This window comes from Cervus canadensis, chromosome 4 (assembly GCF_019320065.1).
Source record: "Cervus canadensis isolate Bull #8, Minnesota chromosome 4, ASM1932006v1, whole genome shotgun sequence".
NCBI lineage: Eukaryota > Metazoa > Chordata > Mammalia > Artiodactyla > Cervidae > Cervus > Cervus canadensis.
Window position 1 is genome coordinate 14,217,222 of NC_057389.1, and position 18,760 is coordinate 14,235,981.

An 18,760-nucleotide genomic window follows, 5' to 3' on the forward strand; every position below is an offset into this window, starting at 1 on the left:
TTCTTGCCACCTCTTCTTAATATCTTCTGCTTCTGTTACGTCCATACCATTTCTGTCCTTTATCGAACCCATCTTTGCCTGAAATGTTCCCTTGATATCTCTAATTTTCTTGAGGAGATCTGTAGTCTTTCCCATTCTGTTGTTTTCCTCTATTTCTTTGCATTGATCGCTGAGGAAGGCTTTCCTATCTCTCCTTGCTATTCTTTGGAACTCTGCATTTGAATATCTTTCCTTTTCTCCTTTGCTTTTCACTTCTCTTCGTTTCACAGCTATTTGTAAGGACTCCTCAGACAGCCATTTTGCCTTTTTGCATTTCTTTTCCATGGGGATGGTCTTGATCCCTGTCTCCTGTACAGTGTCACGAACCTCCATCCATAGTTCATCAGGCATAGACATCACAAATTAAACATATTTAAAAACTGAAGCCTTGTTTCGCTCTCCTCCCTTTTAAATCTCTTCCACCTCTGGCCTTCTCCATTTCGATAAAGGACATCTACAACTACCCAGGTGTTCATTCTAGCAACCTGACAGCCATCCTGATACATCCTGCCCTTTCCCTCACTCCCTACTTCTGGTGGTGGAGTCACTCAGTCGTGTCTGACTCTTTGCGACCCCGTGGACTGTAGCCTACCAGGCTCCTCCACCCATAGGATTTTCCAGGCAAGAGTCCTGGAGTGGGCTGCCATTTCCTTCTCCAGGGGTTCTTCCCAACCCAGGATCGAACCTGGGTCTCCCGCATTGTAGACAGATACTTTACCATCTGAGCCACCAGGGGAGTCCAAAATATAGATGTTGAGTCGGCCCCTCTCTCTGACTCCCTCCCACCCCTTTCTGTTGACATCATCCCAGTAAGAACCACTGTCTCACGCTCTCGGCTACTTTCTAACTGGTCTCCTGGCCTTCACTCTTACTTCTTCCGAGTCCTCCACTCTCTACCCAGCAACCGGGTGACCTTCTTAGGGTGTGACCTGGATCCTAAGATCTCTTAGGTGGTTTCTCATTGCCCTTAGGACAGGGTCCGAAAATCTTTAAATGCCTAGAAAGCTGGGTGGTGGTCCTTCTCCTGCCCACCTCCCCAGGCACATCTTTCTACCATATTCTGGGCTTCAGGTTGACTGATCTGACAAATAACTAATACTCTCTACTGCCCCTGAGCTCACAAATATGTGTCTAGGTGTGTATCTATTTGTGTAAGTTTTTAAAAAGTCCACCCCACCCCCACTATATGCTCTTTGAGGCCAGGGACCTGTGCTCTCTTGCCTTGCCTGGCAAAGTCATTGCACAGAATCAGTTCAGTCGCTCAGTCATGTCCGACCCTTTGTGACCCCATGAACCACAGCACACCAGGCCTCCCTGTCCATCACCAACTCCCGGAGTCCACCCAAACCCATGTCCACTGAGTCGGTGGTGCCATCCAACCATCTCATCCTCTCATCCCTTTCTCCTCCCACCCTCTATCTTTCCCAGCATCAGGGTCTTTTCCAATGAGTCTGCTGTTCGCATCAGGTGGCCAAAATATTGGAGCTTTAGCTTCAGCATCAATCCTTCCAATGGACAACCAGGACTGATCTCCTTTAGGATGGACTGGTTGGATCTCCTTGCAGTCCAAGGGACTCTCAAGAGTCTTCTCCAACACCACAGTTCAAAAGCATCAATTCTTTGGCACTCAGCTTTCTTTATAGTCCAGCTCTCACATTCATACATGGCCACTGGAAAAACCATAGCCTTGACCAGATGGACCTTTGTTGGCAAAGTAATGTCTCTGCTTTTTTTTTTTTTTTGGTCTCTGCTTTTTAATATGCTGTCTAGGTTGGTCATAAGTTTCCTTCCAAGGAGTAAGCGTCTTTTCATTTCATGCTTGCAGTCACCATCTGCAGTGATTTTGGAGCCCCCCAAAATAAAATCTGCCACTATTTCCACTGTTTCCCCATCTATTTGCTGTGAAGTGATGGGACTGGATGCCATGATCTTAGTTTTCTGAATGTTGAGCTTTAAGCCAACTTTTTCACTCTCCTCTTTCACGTTCATCAAGAGGCTCTTTAGTTCTTCTTCACTTTCTGCCATAAGGGTGGCATCATCTGCATATTTGCATGTAATAGGCCCCCAATAAATAGCTGTGGAATGAGTGATCAAAAATATTTTACCTTTCTTATTTTCACTACAATTCTGTGAGGGGGGTGTTATCTCATTTTATCCATGAAGAAAATGAAGCTGAAATTAAAGAGCATATCCAAGGTCAGAGTAAGTGGCAGAGCAAGAACTCAAAGCCAGATTTTCTCTTCTGACTGTTAACCTTATATATACATACATATATATATGTGTGTGTGTGTGTGTGTATATATATATATAAATAGCTACATATATGCATATGTATAATTATATGTGTGTATGTACATAGTTAATATGGCAATACTTATATACATACATATGAATTGCAACATTTATGCTGTCTTTACCTCACGTCCCATTTTAGTTTCCTGAAACTGCATCCTTCCTGAGACCCAGCCATGATCTCTCTGGCCCCCTCCCCTCTGGGACCCAAAGCTACAAGGCCTTTGCTGCCAACCCCGTCAGCAGCCTGGGGGCCTTGCTGTCAGCTCAGATGGTGGTTTAGTCACAAAGTTGAGTCTACACCTTTAGTGACCCCACAGGCTGTAGCCCATCAGGCTCCTCTGTCCATGGGATTCTCCAGGCAAGAATCTTGGAGTGGGTTGCCCCTTCCTTCTCTAGGGGATCTCCCTGACCCAGGGATCAATCCTGGGTCTGCTTTTGAAGTTCTACCAAAGTCAGAAACCTATTAGAAGCTGCTGTCAGCTCAGGACCGGTTGGAATTTTTAGATCTCTTGCTGGGCTGTTGGAGATCCCGCAGGGGCTCCCAGAGTCCCCTCATGCCTGAACCTGCCACCTTTGTTGTGCTCTCTACCATCTTGGGGAAGGGGCCACATCCACTGAGCTGCTGCCATCAGAGCTTCCAAATGGAAGCATCACATGAGTTCCCTTTACCTCTGGCCCCTGCAACTTCAAGGGAGACCCATCATTCTTCCCCTGCCCTGGGATTCTGCCTGAGAATGTGGGGCAGGAATGCTCTGCTGTCTTAGTGTTCAAGTTTTATTCTCCTCTTCCAAATTGAGCCAATCCTCCATGGCTGGAAGCATCCTTTGCTTGGTCCCCAGACAACAGCGAACAAATGAAAAAGCCAAGAAACACAAAAACAAAAAGAACCTGTTCTTCCTGTTCACGTTTCTTTCCTGGCTCATCTGGGTGGTGCCTTTTGAATTGCGATTTTGGTACCTCCATGGTTGACTCTGTACGGTATTGGCATTCTTTCTGTTTAGCCTGCAGGTCTGCTCCGTGGGGGAAGCAGGCGGTCACTATGAGTAGCTGTGTGTTTGGGAAGGAATCAGGATGGGGAGTGAGGGGCGGAAATATCACATCGTTATGCCCTTGAAGTAGTGTCTCACACGTAAGGATCCAGGGATAAGATGATTGTTTGGCCAGGATTATCTGGGAGTTTCCTCAATCTGACCCTTCAGTAGAATTTCTGGGAAGTTTGAAACAATTATGATGCTGTGACCTAGGTACTTTTGAACTGTGGTGTTGGAGAAGACCCTTGAGAGTCTCTTGGACTGCAAAGAGATCCAACCAGTCCATCCTAAAGGAAATCAGTCCTGAATATTCATTGGAAAGACTGATGCTGAAACTGAAGCTCCAAGACTTTGGTCACCTGATGCGAAGAACTGACTCATTGGAAAAGACCCTGATGCTGGGAAAGATTGAAAGCAGGAGGAGAAGGGGATGACAGAGGATGAGATGGTTGGATGGCATCACCAACACAGTGGACATGAGTTCGAGTGAGCTCTGGGAGTTGGTGATGGACAGGGAGACCTGGTGTGCTGCAGTCCATGGGGTCACAAAGAGTCGGACACGACTGAGCGACTGAACTGAACTGACCTAGGGATCTAGGCTTGTCATTATTTTAAGAGCTTCTAGAACATTTAAGAGCTGCCTATGACATTAACAGGCAGCTAAAGATGGGAACCACTGACATAGAGGAAGCACCCAGTGTACCACCATCACTTCAGTAACCTGAGGTCGCCTGACTGGGGCTCCTCCTGGCAAACTGCTGTCAGGCAACCTTGTCTAAGAGAGACTGGTCTACTTGGTTCTCTGGACATGATTTGCCAACTCCCTTAAAAGTCTCATTCCTTTTATGTCCCTTGGACTTGACAGTGCAAAATATGCTCTGTAGCATGACTCCAGGCGTGCTTTGAGTGTAATCTTGGAGTCCCTCACTTCCTTGTCTAGTGGGTAATCATTCTCCAGCAAGTTCTGGGGTTTCCTTCTGTCTACACCGACTGCCCGGACAACCCTTTCCTTTCTCCTGTGGTGCTCTGGCTTTTGCTCCTTCTACAGTGCTTCTGACCCCTTTCCTTCACTTCCAAATCCCACCTGTCCTTCCAAATCACCCTCAGTGCTGCTGTTGCTAGAAGGCATCTCAGCATCACTCTGCAGCCAGAGTCACTCTCTCCCTTTTGAAATGTCCCATTCTCCCTTGGCACTCCCTTTTATTGTGATTCTTAAAGCACTCCACACATTCTCTGTTGTGTCTTATTCTTTGGTAGAAAACTTTTCTGCCTTTCAGACTTTGAAGTTCCTGATTATGGAATTTGTGTCTTGTGTATTCTTATATAGCACACAGTACTTGGCACATGGCATTATAGGTGCAAGGGTGCCTCACTTATTTGTTGGATAGGTGGTAAGGGAGAATCCAGGAGATTGATTGTAACAAACTCTCATGAAAGTCACTCTAAACTTCTTTAAGTCATTCCTGGCTAAGTAGATATAAAATCAGCTTGTGGCAGGATGATTGGACAAAGACGCCAGTATTATTAAGGTTTCAGTTCAGTTCAGTCACTCAGTTGTGTTCGACTCTTGGTGACCCCATGGACTGCAGCACGCCAGGCCTCCCTGTCCATCACCAACTCTCAGCGTTTACTCAAACTCATGACCATCAAGTCAGTGATGCCATCCAACCATGTTATCCTATGTCGTCCCCTTCTCCTCCCACCCTCAATCTTTCCCAGCATCAGGGTCTTTTCTAGTGAGTCAGTTCTTCGCATCAGGTGGCCAAAGTATTGGAGTTTCAGCTTCAACATCAGTCCTTCAATGAATATCCAGGATTGATCTCCTTTAGGATGTACTGGTTGGACCTTCTTGCATCCCAAGAGGCTCTCAAGGGTCTTCTCCAACACCACAGTTCAAAAGCATCAGTTCTTTGGTGCTCAGCATTCTTTATAGTCCAACTCTCACATCCATACCTGACTACTGGAAAAACCATAGCTTTGACTAGACAGAACTTTGTTGGCAAAGTAATGTCTCTGCTTTTTAATATGCTGTCTAAGTTGGTCGTAACTTTTCTTCCAACGAGCAAGCGTCTTTTAATTTCATGGCTGCAATCACCATCTGCAGTGATTTTGGAGCCCAGAAAAATAAAGTCAGCCATGGTTTCCACTGTTTCCCCATCTATTTGCCATGAAGTGATGAGACTGGATGCCATGATCTTAGTTTTCTGAATGTTGAGCTTTAAGCCAACTTTTTCACTCTCCTCTTTCACTTTCATCAAGAGGCTCTTTAGTTCTTCTTCACTTTCTGCCATAAGGGTGGCATCATCTGCATATCTGAGGTTATTGATATTTCTCCCAGCAATCTTGATTCCCGCTTGTGCTTCTTCCAGCCCAGCGTTTCTCATGATGTATTCTGCATTTAAGTTAAATAAGCAGGGTGACAGTATACAGACTTGATGTACTCCTTTCCCAATCTGGAACCAGTTCATTGTTCCATGTCCAGTTATAACTGTTTCTTCTTGACCTGCATACAGATTTCTCAGGAGGCAGGTATGGTGGTCTGGTATTCCCATCTCTTGAAGAATTTTTCACAGTCTGTTGTGATTCACACAGTCAAAGGCTTTGGTGTAGTCAATAAAGCAGAAGTAATTAGATGTTTTTCTGGAACTCTCTTGCTTTTTCTATGATCCACCGGATGTTGGCAATTTGATCTCTGGTTCCTCTGCCTTTTCTAAATCCAGCTTGAACATCTGGAAGTTCATGGTTCATGTACTGTTGAAGCCTAGCTGGAGAATTTGAGCATTACTTTGCTAGTATGTGGGATGAGTGAAGTTGTGTGGTAGTTTGAACATTCTTTGGCATTACCTTTCTTTAGGATTGGAATGAATACTGACCTTTTCCAGTCCTGTGGCCACTGCTGAGTTTTCTAAATTTGCTGGCATATTGAGTGTGGAACTTTCATGGCATCATCTTTTAGGATTTGAAATAGCTAAGCTGGAATTCCATTCCCTCCACCAGCTTTGTTCATAGTGATGCTTCCTAAGGCCCACTTGACTTCACATTCCCAGTCTTGTTTTTGCTGACTATATAGAGCTTCCCCATCCATTAACAGAAAATTGGATTAAAGATTTAGTGAGCATGGCCCCACCCATAAGAACAAGACCCAGTTTCCCCTCAGTCAGTCTCTCCCATCAGGAATGTTCCATAAGCCTCTTATCCTTCTCCATCAGAGGGCAGACAGACTGAAAACCACAATCACAGAAAACTAACCAATCTGACCACATGGACCACAGCCTTGTCTAACTCAATGAAACTATGAGCCATGACGTGTAGGGCCACCCAAGATGGATGGATCATGGTGGAGAATTCTGACAAAATGTGGTCCACTGGAGAAGGGAATGGCAAACCACTTGAGTATTCTTACCTTGAGAACCCCATGAACAGTATGAAAAGGCAAAAAGATAGGACACTGAAAGATGAACTCCCCAGGTTGGTAGGTGCCCAATATGCTACTGGAGATTGGTAGAGAAATAACTCCAGAAAGATTGAAGAGATGGAGTCAAAGCAAAAACAACATCCAGTTGTGAATGTGACTGGTGATGAAAGTAAGGTCCGATGCTGTAAAGAGCAATATTGCATAGGAACTTGGAACATTAGGTCCATGAATCAAGATAAATTGGAAGTGGTCAAACAGGAGGTGGCATGAGTGAACACTGACATTTTAGGAATCAGCGAACTAAAACGGACTGGAATGGGTGAATTTAGCTCAGATGACCATTATATCTACTACTGTGGGCAGGAATCCCTTAGAAGAAATGGAGTAGCCCTCATAGTCAACAGAAGAGTCTGAAATGCAGCACTTGGATGCAATCTTAAAAATGACAGAATGATCTCTGTTCATTTCCAAGGCAAACCATTCCATATCACAGTAATCCAAGTCTATGCCCCAACCAGTAACACTGAAGAAGCTGAAGTTGAACACTTCTACGAAGACCTACAAGACCTTCTAGAACTAACACCCAAAAAAGATGTCCTTTTCATTATAGGGGGCTGGAATGCAAAAGTAGGAAGTAAAGAGATACCTGAAGCAACAGGCAGATTTGGCCTTGGAGTACCAAACAAAGCAGGTCAAAGGCTAACAGAGTTTTGCCAAGAAAATGCACTGGTCATAGCGAACACCCTCTTCCAGCAACACAGGAGACGACTCTACACATGGACATCACCAGATAATCAATACCGAAATCAGATTGATTATATTATGAAGGCTTACTGTTGCAAATACTTGCCTTCCCCCTCCCCCTTGCTACTGAGCATATATGTCTGTCCTTTACTTCTTGTGTTTTAAGAACTCTCTGTCAGCTTAGTGGGGTGCAAGGCCTTTCTCCCACCATGCAGCAGTAAGGCCAGATTCCTGCTTTGTGTACCTCCCTGCCTGGTGCGGACACCTCACTTTTGCTGAAACAACAAAAAGTTGCAGGGTGGTAGAGACCTCCTCCTTTGATGATTGCATAGGTGTCAGCATCTGATCTCTGCACATTGGGGTGGCTTCCTCTAAGGTCTAGTGTGGGCAGGGAGTGGTCATCTAATCACATATTTGTCTGATATAGTTCTAGTTGCCCATCTTTGCTTGTTCTTTGAGCCTGGTTTCCCAAATGACCCGTCAACTCTGTGATCCATTTGAGGATCTTCAGCCAGAGCTTGTTCTTGCTTTCAATGGAGGATCCTGACTGACAGAGTTAATTTGAACTTTGAAAGTTAAATGATGCTTTTTAGTAGATGTTAATAATTGTTGCTAACCATAAACTTCTTTCTTCTTGTGACTCATTAACATAGGAAAGATAATTTTACTTTCAGGGAAAGACCTAGTATTTTTTTAAGTTTGTATCTATATCTGTTAATTCTGGGTGGATGCATTCTGAAATTATGCTCTCTCAATAATATTTTAGTGATTTTTTTTTTCTTTTGTACATTTGTGCCTCTAGCCATTTCAAGCAAGATGATATCTCCATCCATCAAATGGCCATTTGCAACCAGGCCCTTACTGCTTTTGTCATTGTTGATTCTCTTAACGGTGGCAACTCCATCCTCATGTCAGAGCAGGGAACCGACATCTTCAAAAGCTAGCAACAGGGCACCGTTTCCTTGGAATAAAATGCGACTTCCAGAGCACATCATCCCAGCTCACTACGATCTCATGATTCACGCAAACCTCACCACTCTGACTTTCGGGGGAACCACACAGATAGAAATCACAGCCAGCAAGCCCACCAGTACCATCATCCTGCACAGTCACCACCTGCAAATATCCAAGGCCACCCTGAGGAAGGGAGGTGGCCAGAGGCAGGCTGAAGAGCTGCTGAGAGTCCTGGAAAACCCACCTCAGGAGCAAATTGCACTTCTGGCTTCTGAGCCGCTGGTTGTCGGCCTCCCATACACCATTGTCATCGAGTACGCTGGCAATCTTTCTGAGAGTTTCCATGGATTTTATAAAAGTACCTACAGAACCAAGGAAGGGGAAGTGAGGTAATTTTTGTCTTTTTTTTTAAGATTCAAGTGCTACCCACACTAAATTTATTATTTCAGGTGGCTTGTCCTTTAAAACTCCCTTGATGGTTGAATTCTTTCTTTGGTTTTGTTTTGTATGTCTTTGCATATTTAAAAATGGCTTATAGTCTTTTCCTTTTTTAATCTCATTTTTCATTCTGTTGGAACCAATTTTCTTTCCTCCAGCTCTATCAGAGTAAATACCTATTTGTTTATTTAATTAGACTTCTGGGATAGAATAAATATTTTAAATTCTGTTGGCCTAGGGACCAGTTTCCAAAGGCTGCTTTATCAAAGTACATAAACTGCATGACTTAAAACAGTAGAAATTTAATATCTCACAGTTCTGGAGGCTAGAAGTCCGAGATCAAGGTGTCAGGAGGCCTGCGGTCTCTAGGTCTCTGAATAGCCTTGTTCTTTGCCTCTTCCTAGCTTGTGGTGCCATCAATCTTTGACATTCTTTGACCTGCAGCTACATCAGTCTGGTCTCTGCCTGCCTGTCACATGGCCATTCTCCAAATTTCCCTCTTGTTTTAAGGACACCAGTTATATTGGACTAGGGCTTGACCTGATGGCCTTGTTTGAACTTGGCTACATCTGTAAAGACCCTATTTCTAAATAAAGTCTCACTGATATTAGGTAATAAGACCTCAAAATATCTTTTGGAAAGACTCAATTCAACCTGTAACAGCCTATTAGAGGAAATATTTTTGTCTCAGTTAAAACCTTTTTAGGTATCCTCTCCTGCCTTGTTTTAGTTCTGTTTTTAAAAACACAATATATTTTTGGCAGATTTTATGCTAAATTTTAAAATCAAATTTTGTTAGTAGCTTATACTTACTTCTCTGATTCCATATTATTTTTTGAGGTTAAAAAAGTCCAATACTACAGAAAAGAATTTTTGAAAAGATAAAATGTATCCCCATTATAACCTCTAGAGATAACTACTGCTTCTGTTTTAGAGGAACATTCTTTAGACTTTTTTCTGGATATACATACATGTCATTTTATGTAAATGGAATTATGCTGTGTTTTATGTTTCATGAGGGAGCTTTTTTATTAAAAATATGTTGACATGTATTTTACATGATGACTGTCACTTTACATCATTTACATTTACACAATTTTATTAAAATGCGTGTTTCTGTGTTCATTTATTTAACTAATCCCCCTATGGATGGAAATTAGGTTGTTTCCAACTTTTTAGCATTAGCAATACTTGGACAAGCAATACTTCTAAATCATTTCTTTAGAATAAATGCCTAGAAGTAAAATTGCTAAGTCAGAGGGTCAACAAACTTTTGATATGCCTTGCCGTATTTCTCACTAATACTGTGTAGTGGCAATCCTTTTAGAGTCAAAATTCCAACAGATTTCTCCCTTTAATTTGTTACATTGTTTATTAATGAAGCTGTGCAGCTTTTGATGTGTTTATTGACTATTTGTAGGTTCTTCTTTTGTGAGTTGCCTGTTTTTATGACCTCTGCCTGCTATTCAGCTTGGTTGCTGGGTGAATTCTTACTTATTTTTAAGAGCTCATTATTTGTTCAGCAAATAATAATTTGCTCATTATTTGTTAAATACCTTTTGATCAATTTTCCCTGTTCTTTTTATTTGTCTTTTAGTTTATGATAGCTTTTGTCATATAAGAGATTTTTTGGTAGTGAAATTCATCAGGATTGTGATAACTTTAGGAATTAAGACATGATCATACACCTAACTTACAGTCCCTGGTGCTTCATGCTGCATTTTTATTTCCCTTGCCGGAACTTTAGGGTGCTTGCATCAACACAGTTCGAACCGACTGCAGCCAGAATGGCGTTTCCCTGCTTTGATGAACCTGCTTTCAAGGCGAGTTTTTTAATCAAGATCAGAAGGGAACCGAGACACCTCGCCATCTCCAATATGCCATTGGTGAGTCTAAATTGCATATCTGCTGATGAGAAGTCCATTCATTCCCTGTGGTTTGTATCACCCCATTGACAGTTAACATTCAGGCTACCTGTATTGTTTGTTTTATTGCCTGACAGATAGCTAACTTTTCTTTTTCACTTCCAACCTATGCTTTTGGTTCAAGCAGCAAGTTATTTAAGGTTAAAGAAAAAAAAAATTGTCCCTAAAAGCATGCAAAATTTAGGTAAGAGTGACGCTGCAGGTCATCTATGTTGACAAGAGAGAAACCGTATAGGAAATTCAGGTCAGGTTCAAGTGAGTACCTTTCATAAAGCACTTACACTTTTCTCATATCCTCTTTTAAAAGGATTTTTAAAGGAAATGCTCTGTCAAATAAGGTCATATTCCTATGATTTAGTTATTTCCTATAATTTCTGTATGCTGTATTACTAATATTAACTGTACAATTTGTATTAAAAGTAACTGGCATGAAGTTGAGCAGATGGAAAATAAAAAAGTAATCTTTTAAGAATATAATGGTAGTTGCTTTTAAAGTTGCTTTTAAAGAAGTCATTATTTTCCAGTTTCAGAGCAGATGTGGACAGTGTTCCCTCTGAGTTTTATTTTTTTATTCTACTTTTTTGTTTTCCATTATGGTTTATTACAGGATATTGAATATAGTTCCCTGTGCTATAAAATAGGACCTTGTTGTTTATCTATTCCAAATATAATAGTTTGCATCTGTTAGGCTGAAGCCCCTCTGATTTTTAAAAGCGGAAAGGAGAAGATGACCTTGCCAAATGAATAAAGTTACTCAGTGAGGTCCATTACCCTATGATTCTGGTAGCACTGGAAAAACAGAAGCTGAGCTGTCAGTCTGCCATTGATACCTACCAACTGCTGAAGCTCATACATCCTTTGTTCAGAAAAGCTCACTGTGGATGAGACTCAGGCTGGAATAGGCTTTGCCCAGAGTCTGGAAGGGTGTCATACTGCATCCCTATGCTGGCCAGGGGAGGTAGTATCTTCACATGAAGGGACTCAAAGAGCCATGAACCAACCTCTAGTATTTCCCAACCTTTAGAACTCTATATTGCTCACCAAATCCCTTAAGGACCCCCTAAAAGAGATTCTGACATTCTGCACCAGAAGCCTATATAAAAGGCAGACTTTTGTGAATCCTTACCAGCCAAGAACTTTTGTCTCTTTCCCCAACACACTTGTATATAGAAGGATAAGAAACAGTTATGCCGTTTTCTTAATATAAATTTGAGATAGAGAAAATGCTTTTTTAAATTATAGTTCCCTCCCCAAATATTATGGTACTTCTGCCTGGGGTGGGAGTGACTTCTCTAATTACAGAATCTCAGCTTAAGAAATTCAAATAAAGGAACAGGGATGGTTTGGAGGTGAGGGACAGACTGACCCACTAAACAAGACTGGTAGAGATTTCATAGGTTTGCAGGGGGAAGGCCAAAGCCCAGAGGCTCCACTAAGATGCTGGAGTCCAAATCCGTGAATGTCTGAGACCCTCTTGCTGAGGATCAGAAAATCTCTAATGTAATCTTGCTCTTGGATGGGCCATCCCTCCTCTTGGCAGAAATCTAACAGATGCGCCTAAACTTAAGCTGCAGACATGGGGTTGAGGGGAAGGACAGCGGGATCTCAAAAGGATCTTTTCGGAGGCTAGAGAAGAAAAATGTATCTTTGGAGTTAATCACATCTAAAATTGAATTCATTTAATTAGCTTACTTTCCTAGTAATGAGCACAACTTCAAGAACAGAAATTTTTGTCAGGGGTAAGCTGAAGACATTTTAAAAAGAAAGGTAATTTTGGGTCCTTCAAGAATAAACCTAGGTTGACTGTCGGAGTCAGGGTGTGAATGCCCAAAGGCTGACCAGCAGGCAACCATAACTTGTGGCTGGTGGGTGTCACAAAGGACAAGGGTACAGAAACAGAGGTGGAAATGGGATTACAGGAAAAATGCATCGTTAATGTGGATGTTCTCAGACTAGTTTCAACTGGTCTTTCCTCCAAGATCCTGCACACTGCTTTCTGTTGGCTGAGGTAGTAGGCTTTCTTCTTGGGAAGCTGACCTCTTAGACTGTATCTGTGCCACCCCAACCCCACTCTGCAAGGCTGTTCCCTGACTACGCTGCAAAACCTGACTTCAGTGAAGCAGATCAGAGTCTAGAGGGGACTTTGCAGGGTCAGGCCCAGGCATGGGTTTCTTTGAATTGTTTAAGAAAGTAGAGGCTCTTTTGGGTTATCCATGGTGACACATGCACCCAGTTAGACACTGCATTTCCAGATTATTCTCGCACCTTGTATTACGTGGGCTACATCTTGGCAAAATCAGCAGTCTCAGTTTTGCTTTTTCCCAGCCACATTACCAATCCTCATGTGCCAATATGAGTCAGTTTGTAATCGTCTAACTTATTTAGAAGAGATTTAAATGGTGACAGTTATGTAACTGTGAATATAATAAAAAAAAACCCACTGAATTGTATCCTTTAAAACAGTGAATTTTATGGTATATGAATTATATCTCAATAAAAAAATGGAGAAGAATGGTTTGGCTTTCCTATCTAAATTACTTAAGAAAGAGATATCTTTTTTGAAAAGTCTACTGATTTTGCTACAATATTGCTCCCGTTTTATGTTTTGGTTGTTGGTTGTGAGACTTGTGGGATCTTACCTTCCCAACCAGGGATTAAACTCACATTCCCTGTACTGGAAGGCAGAGTCCCAACCACTGGTCCACCAGGGAAGTCTCTGAAAGAGATATTCTTAAATAACTATACACATGTCATGTCATATACTTTCAGTATGTCTGAGACTCAGGGCTATTTATAAAATGTTTTCAGTGTCTTGGGTAGTTGGATTATTTGATGATCTCAGTTATTCTGATTTTAGGTTAAATCTGTGACTGTGGCTGAAGGTCTCCTAGAAGACCACTTTGATGTCACCATGAAGATGAGCACGTACCTGGTGGCCTTCATTGTTTCGGATTTTAAGTCTGTCAGCAAGATGACCAAGAGCGGAGTCAAGGTGAACCTGTGATTGTCACATAGGGTGACCTGCTTGCCTGGTCTGCCTGGGACGGTCCTGGTTTTATAACTGGAAGTCCCACATCCTGGAAACGCCCCTCGTTCTCAGACAAAACCTGTTGGTGGGCCGTCCTGTTGTCACAGATGCTCGTGTTTACAGCGGGGTTCTACTAGCAGAACCACGTGGGGAGACATGGCCCAGCCTGGGTCATGGTGCTGGCTCCACCATTAACTGGCTTTCTGCTACCTTTGGAGATGAGCTTACATTCTGTACAATGTGTAAGTGGGGTTAGATCCTGCAGCAGTTGCTTCTTTTGTCTATAACTTCCGCAGTTTGGAAGTGAATGTCACTGACTGTCCAAGCCGGGGATTTCTAGCCATGGAAAGGAAGTAAGAGAAGACAGCTTGGAGTATTAAATGGCTCTGGGGAGAGTGTTTGGGCCAGGGAATACTGGACTGTCAGGGGAAGAGGTCTTGTTTCAAGGAGTTCTTGCCACTGGGTGGGTATCACTGTATAGTGAACAGCCTACATAAATGTATACTGCAGTTCTAAATGCAAATAAGATTTTCAAAGAGGAGGCAGGGGACATTTTATTTAAAATGGCCTCATTTATTTGTGCTAGTTTTAACTGAGGCCTGGGATAGTTAGGGTTTCTCTCCTGAATTGCCTTGTCTTCTGTAGGGCCTGAATAAGGCCCTGACTAAATTAGGATGGTCTTATCCTTGTAGAGATATCTCTGCTTACCTGGGGATTTGAAGTTCATGCTTGAGGTTTGGCTGTAGGAAGCAATCTAAGTTCAGCAGTGAAATTAACAGCAAAAACACCCACTCACTGACTTGCCCACTTCAATGAGTCCTTTTTGAATGGTTATTTCTATGTGTCTTTCATACTGTGATATTGTAATTCAATAAGAAATATGTATTTGGTCTTCAGCCTTGTTTAAGCTCAGAGCCACTAAAACTCTGAGAATGTCCTATGTGTTGAGAACCATAAGTATTATCTCTTGTTTTGTTAATAAAAATTTCCTAGGTAACCTAACTAAGGCTGGTTGACTGGGAACCAACCATGTGATGGGAGAGTTGGGACTGGAGACTGAGTTTTGTCACCAAGGGTCAATTATTTATGCCTGTGTTGTGAAAACTCCATAAAAACTCAAAGAGTGGCTCCTGGGAGCTTCTGGGTTGGTGAACCAGTGGTGGTATAGGGAATGTTGTTTGGTAGGAGAGGCCATGGTCGTTACACTCCCTTTTTCCGTACTTCGTTCTAAGGCACCTCTCCCATGGTGGCTGTTCATTCCTGAGTTATGTTTGTTTATAATGGACTGTGAATCTAGTAGAGTAAAATGTTACTCCTGAGTTCTGTGAGCGGCTCTAGTAAATTAAACTCAAGAAGGGGGTTGGGAACCTCCACCCAATAGCTGCTAAGTCAGAAGCATGGGTGATAACTTGCACTTCTGATTGGCATCTGAAATCAGGTTAGGGAGCAGGCTTGTAAGACCGAATCCTGTAGAATGATGCTCTCACGCCAGGAGTGTCAGCATGGAACTGAATTGTGGGATACCCAGCTGGTGTTGGAATGTTCCTTGGAGGTATGAGGGAACCGCCCCCTCTCACATATATCTACATTGGAATTGGGTCCCCAGACCCCTCTTGTGTGCCAATAGTTTGAGTCATTTTCTTTCTTTAACACATTAAACTCACCCTTTATATCGTGTCTAGATGTTGTCATATATGAAGTCTTGTTCTGGTCCATATATGAAGGCTGGTTCTGTGATTTGTTGTTTCTGCTGGCAGTCATTCATGGCGTCTTGTTTCTTTATGCTGTGTACTCTGAATTGTGTCTGTGAGCTTTTCTTACCTGAGTTGAAGGCGAATTTTTCCAGAGAGAAGTTGTATTTTGCTCCTGTCAAGTGACCTGGAGACTTTGCAGCCTTGGGAGTCACGTTACATTATTGGCTTCAGGTTTTTGGACCACCTGGTTTTATTGTGAGTTCAGCTGTTCGACGGCATGAAGTTTAGCTTTTAGCCATAAATTCTCTGAGGAGATTCTCTCACTATTTCTCATACATCACCAGGGTTTGAATAAGGCATTTTTTCCCCCTTACAGTTTCCTGGAGGAATTTGGTGATTCTAGTTTAGACTTCCAGTAAGGGCTTGGTCCTTTGGGATCTAGCTTTATGCAGGGGACATCTCCTACCCAGCTTGAGCAGGTTCTGGATTTTGTCTCCTTTCCCTATTGAGCTCTCCAGTGCCATGAAGACCTCAGCTCAAGTCCATCTGTAGAGGGCTAGTGTCCTCAGGTCAAAAGCTGGCTGCAGTGACCCTCTGTTGACTTCCCAGGGTCCTGCTGTCACTTCAGTTTGGGAAGCTAAGTTGTCTTTACCTTTTCACTGTCTTGTGTAAACTTTTAGGAAGACAGTTTTATATTTGTTACCCATCATCTGTTGTTTTCAGTAGGGGGGATTGATCGAGAACAATCAGCATTAATATAAGAAATAGCAGCCTGCAATTGTCATCTTTAATACTGGCAACCGTATCCCACACTAGGAAGCTGTTAATGTAAGGCTTCTAGAAAAGCCACGATGGAATTTGGATAACTTCCTTGTGTCTTCCTCTTCAGATTTCCGTATATGCTGTTCCAGACAAGATAAATCAGGCAGATTATGCACTGGATGCTGCGGTGACTCTTCTAGAATTTTATGAGGATTATTTCAGCATCCCATATCCATTACCCAAACAAGGTATAGAGTTTGCACAGATGTTACAAACTGGCATTTAATGACCCCAGGAGTAGATTTATATCTTCCTAACTGGCATCTTCCCCATCAGCTCAGCAGCCTCTCAAGTCATTAAAACCCCAGCAGGTTTTTGAGGCATGTGGCATGGGGATACTTTTGCCTTCTGATTTTAAAGACAAACACGACTCTATTAGTGGGCAGATAGCAAAGGACAAAGGCTGCATTTTTTTCCGTGATTGGCACGCATTTGGTAGGAATGTAGAGTACTCACATTTTTTCAATGAATTCTTTGATAAAGCATAAGAAAATCTGCATTTTTTCTTTCTTACATGAGCTCTTAAAACTATTATGTGTTTGAGTTTTTAGGAGTGTGGAAGTCTAGGGCATCCGAGCTAGAGTGCATTATTGAGACAATTTTTAAGATTGTCCAGTCCCCAAACCCCTTGTCAGAGAATTAGAAATGAAGTCAGGAGGTCTGAAACCCAAGCGTGACTTTATCTTGCAGCAGCAGATTAACTCTGAGTGAGCCACTGAGCCCTTTAACTTCACTGTGAAAGGTTCTTCAGTCCAGAATCCAAGATTCTGTGTGGGTCACTTGGTTTTTCTTTGATCCCTGCATCCATCCATTCTGAGAGTTAGTGTGTTTGGGCCGTGTGTAGGTTAAGATTGATAAGATGTTTTTTGTTTCCTTCCCGAGATCTTGCCGCAATTCCTGACTTTGAGTCTGGTGCAATGGAAAACTGGGGGCTAACAACATACAGGGAATCTTCTCTACTGTTTGATGCTGAGAAGTCTTCCGCCTCAAGTAAGCTCGGCATCACGATGATTGTGTCTCACGAACTCGCCCACCAGGTATATGAGCTCAATCACACTTTTCTAAAAAGTATAAACTATGTTTTTATTGCTCTTCTGGGACGTAGGCTATTCATATCGACATACGAATTCTATGGATTCATTTTTACTTTTGTCTTTTTCTCCCAGAGGAAAATTTATGTCTTTAAAACATTAGGTACCATGTTTTTAAAATACGTATTGAAAAGTTTTTCTTTTTACATTGAAAAAAATATTAGCTTAATAAATATGTTAACATTCATATACTAACATTACACATGTAGAATATATTTCCTTCTGAATGTTTGATGTTTATGGCCATGTAGATAATCCAGTTGCCATAGAAATCTATGAATAACCTGAGTAATATTTTCCTTTCAGTGGTTTGGGAACCTCGTCACTATGGAATGGTGGAATGATCTTTGGCTAAACGAGGGATTTGCCAAGTTTATGGAGTTCGTGTCAGTCCGTGTGACTCATCCAGAACTGAAAGTTGTAAGTTGTATTTACTTACTTTTTTTTTTTTTTACATTTTAGGTTAATCTGTTGCTGGAAAATATTATATTTACCAATGCTTGATTATGGAATTTGTAGAAAGATTGATAACCTCCCTGGGAGTTTAAATATGAATCAGGTTTCCAAAATGCTAGTGTACTTTAAAGATATCTCACAAAGACTTATTTCCAAACTCAGTTGCTTATTTCCAAATCTATGAGTTATGAAGTTAGTACTAAATTGTCCTCCCTGAATGTCAAAGAAATGGAAATAATGACAACTTGTCTGTTCTGTATCACTTTCCCACCTTAAGGCTGCTCACTGAAGAAGTATTAAGTACAGATTGATGTTATTTCAGTAGGGTCCTACTTGCCAAATCAAATGAGTTTTAAGATAATTGTCCATTTGATTGTGTAAGAACCTAGACTCATGGGTCACAAACTTAATGCTTTGGAATCTCTACATGATGATTTCAGAAGTCATGTGTTTAACTTGTGAAAATCAAATGCAGTATAATTAAAAAGAAACATTATGTAAAAATAATCCTTTACCATATTTTAATTTTCATTTGTGCATATTCATATTCCCATTTTCATCTTCCTATATACATAACTTATATGTGAAAAGAAAGTGAAAGTGAAGTTGCTCAGTCGCGTCTGCCTCTTTGTGACCCCGTGGACTGTAGCTTACCAGGCTCCTCCATCCATGGGATTTTCCAGGCAAGAGTACTGGAGTGGGTTGATTACAGTATAGTGGATCATAATAAGTGTTTTCCTGTTTCCATATAGTCTTTAAGAATAAAGATGATTATGTATGCTTATTGTTTGATTGTGTAATATGCCCTAATTAGATTATAGTTGGAAT

The 18,760-nt window shown here is 41.8% G+C and overlaps 1 protein-coding gene across 5 annotated transcripts in view; it reads left to right on the forward strand.

Moving 5' to 3' along the window:
- Positions 1–18,760, forward strand: part of ERAP1 (endoplasmic reticulum aminopeptidase 1) — a 99,936-nt gene that overhangs the window by 60,163 nt on the left and 21,013 nt on the right. For all 5 annotated transcript variants that reach the window (XM_043464591.1, XM_043464589.1, XM_043464593.1 and 2 more), the window contains exons 2-7: positions 8,327–8,867; positions 10,664–10,802; positions 13,699–13,833; positions 16,453–16,573; positions 17,268–17,422; positions 17,783–17,896. In XM_043464591.1, coding sequence (XP_043320526.1) covers positions 8,327–8,867; positions 10,664–10,802; positions 13,699–13,833; positions 16,453–16,573; positions 17,268–17,422; positions 17,783–17,896 — 1,205 coding nt within the window. The remainder of the gene's footprint in view (positions 1–8,326; positions 8,868–10,663; positions 10,803–13,698; positions 13,834–16,452; positions 16,574–17,267; positions 17,423–17,782; positions 17,897–18,760) is intronic.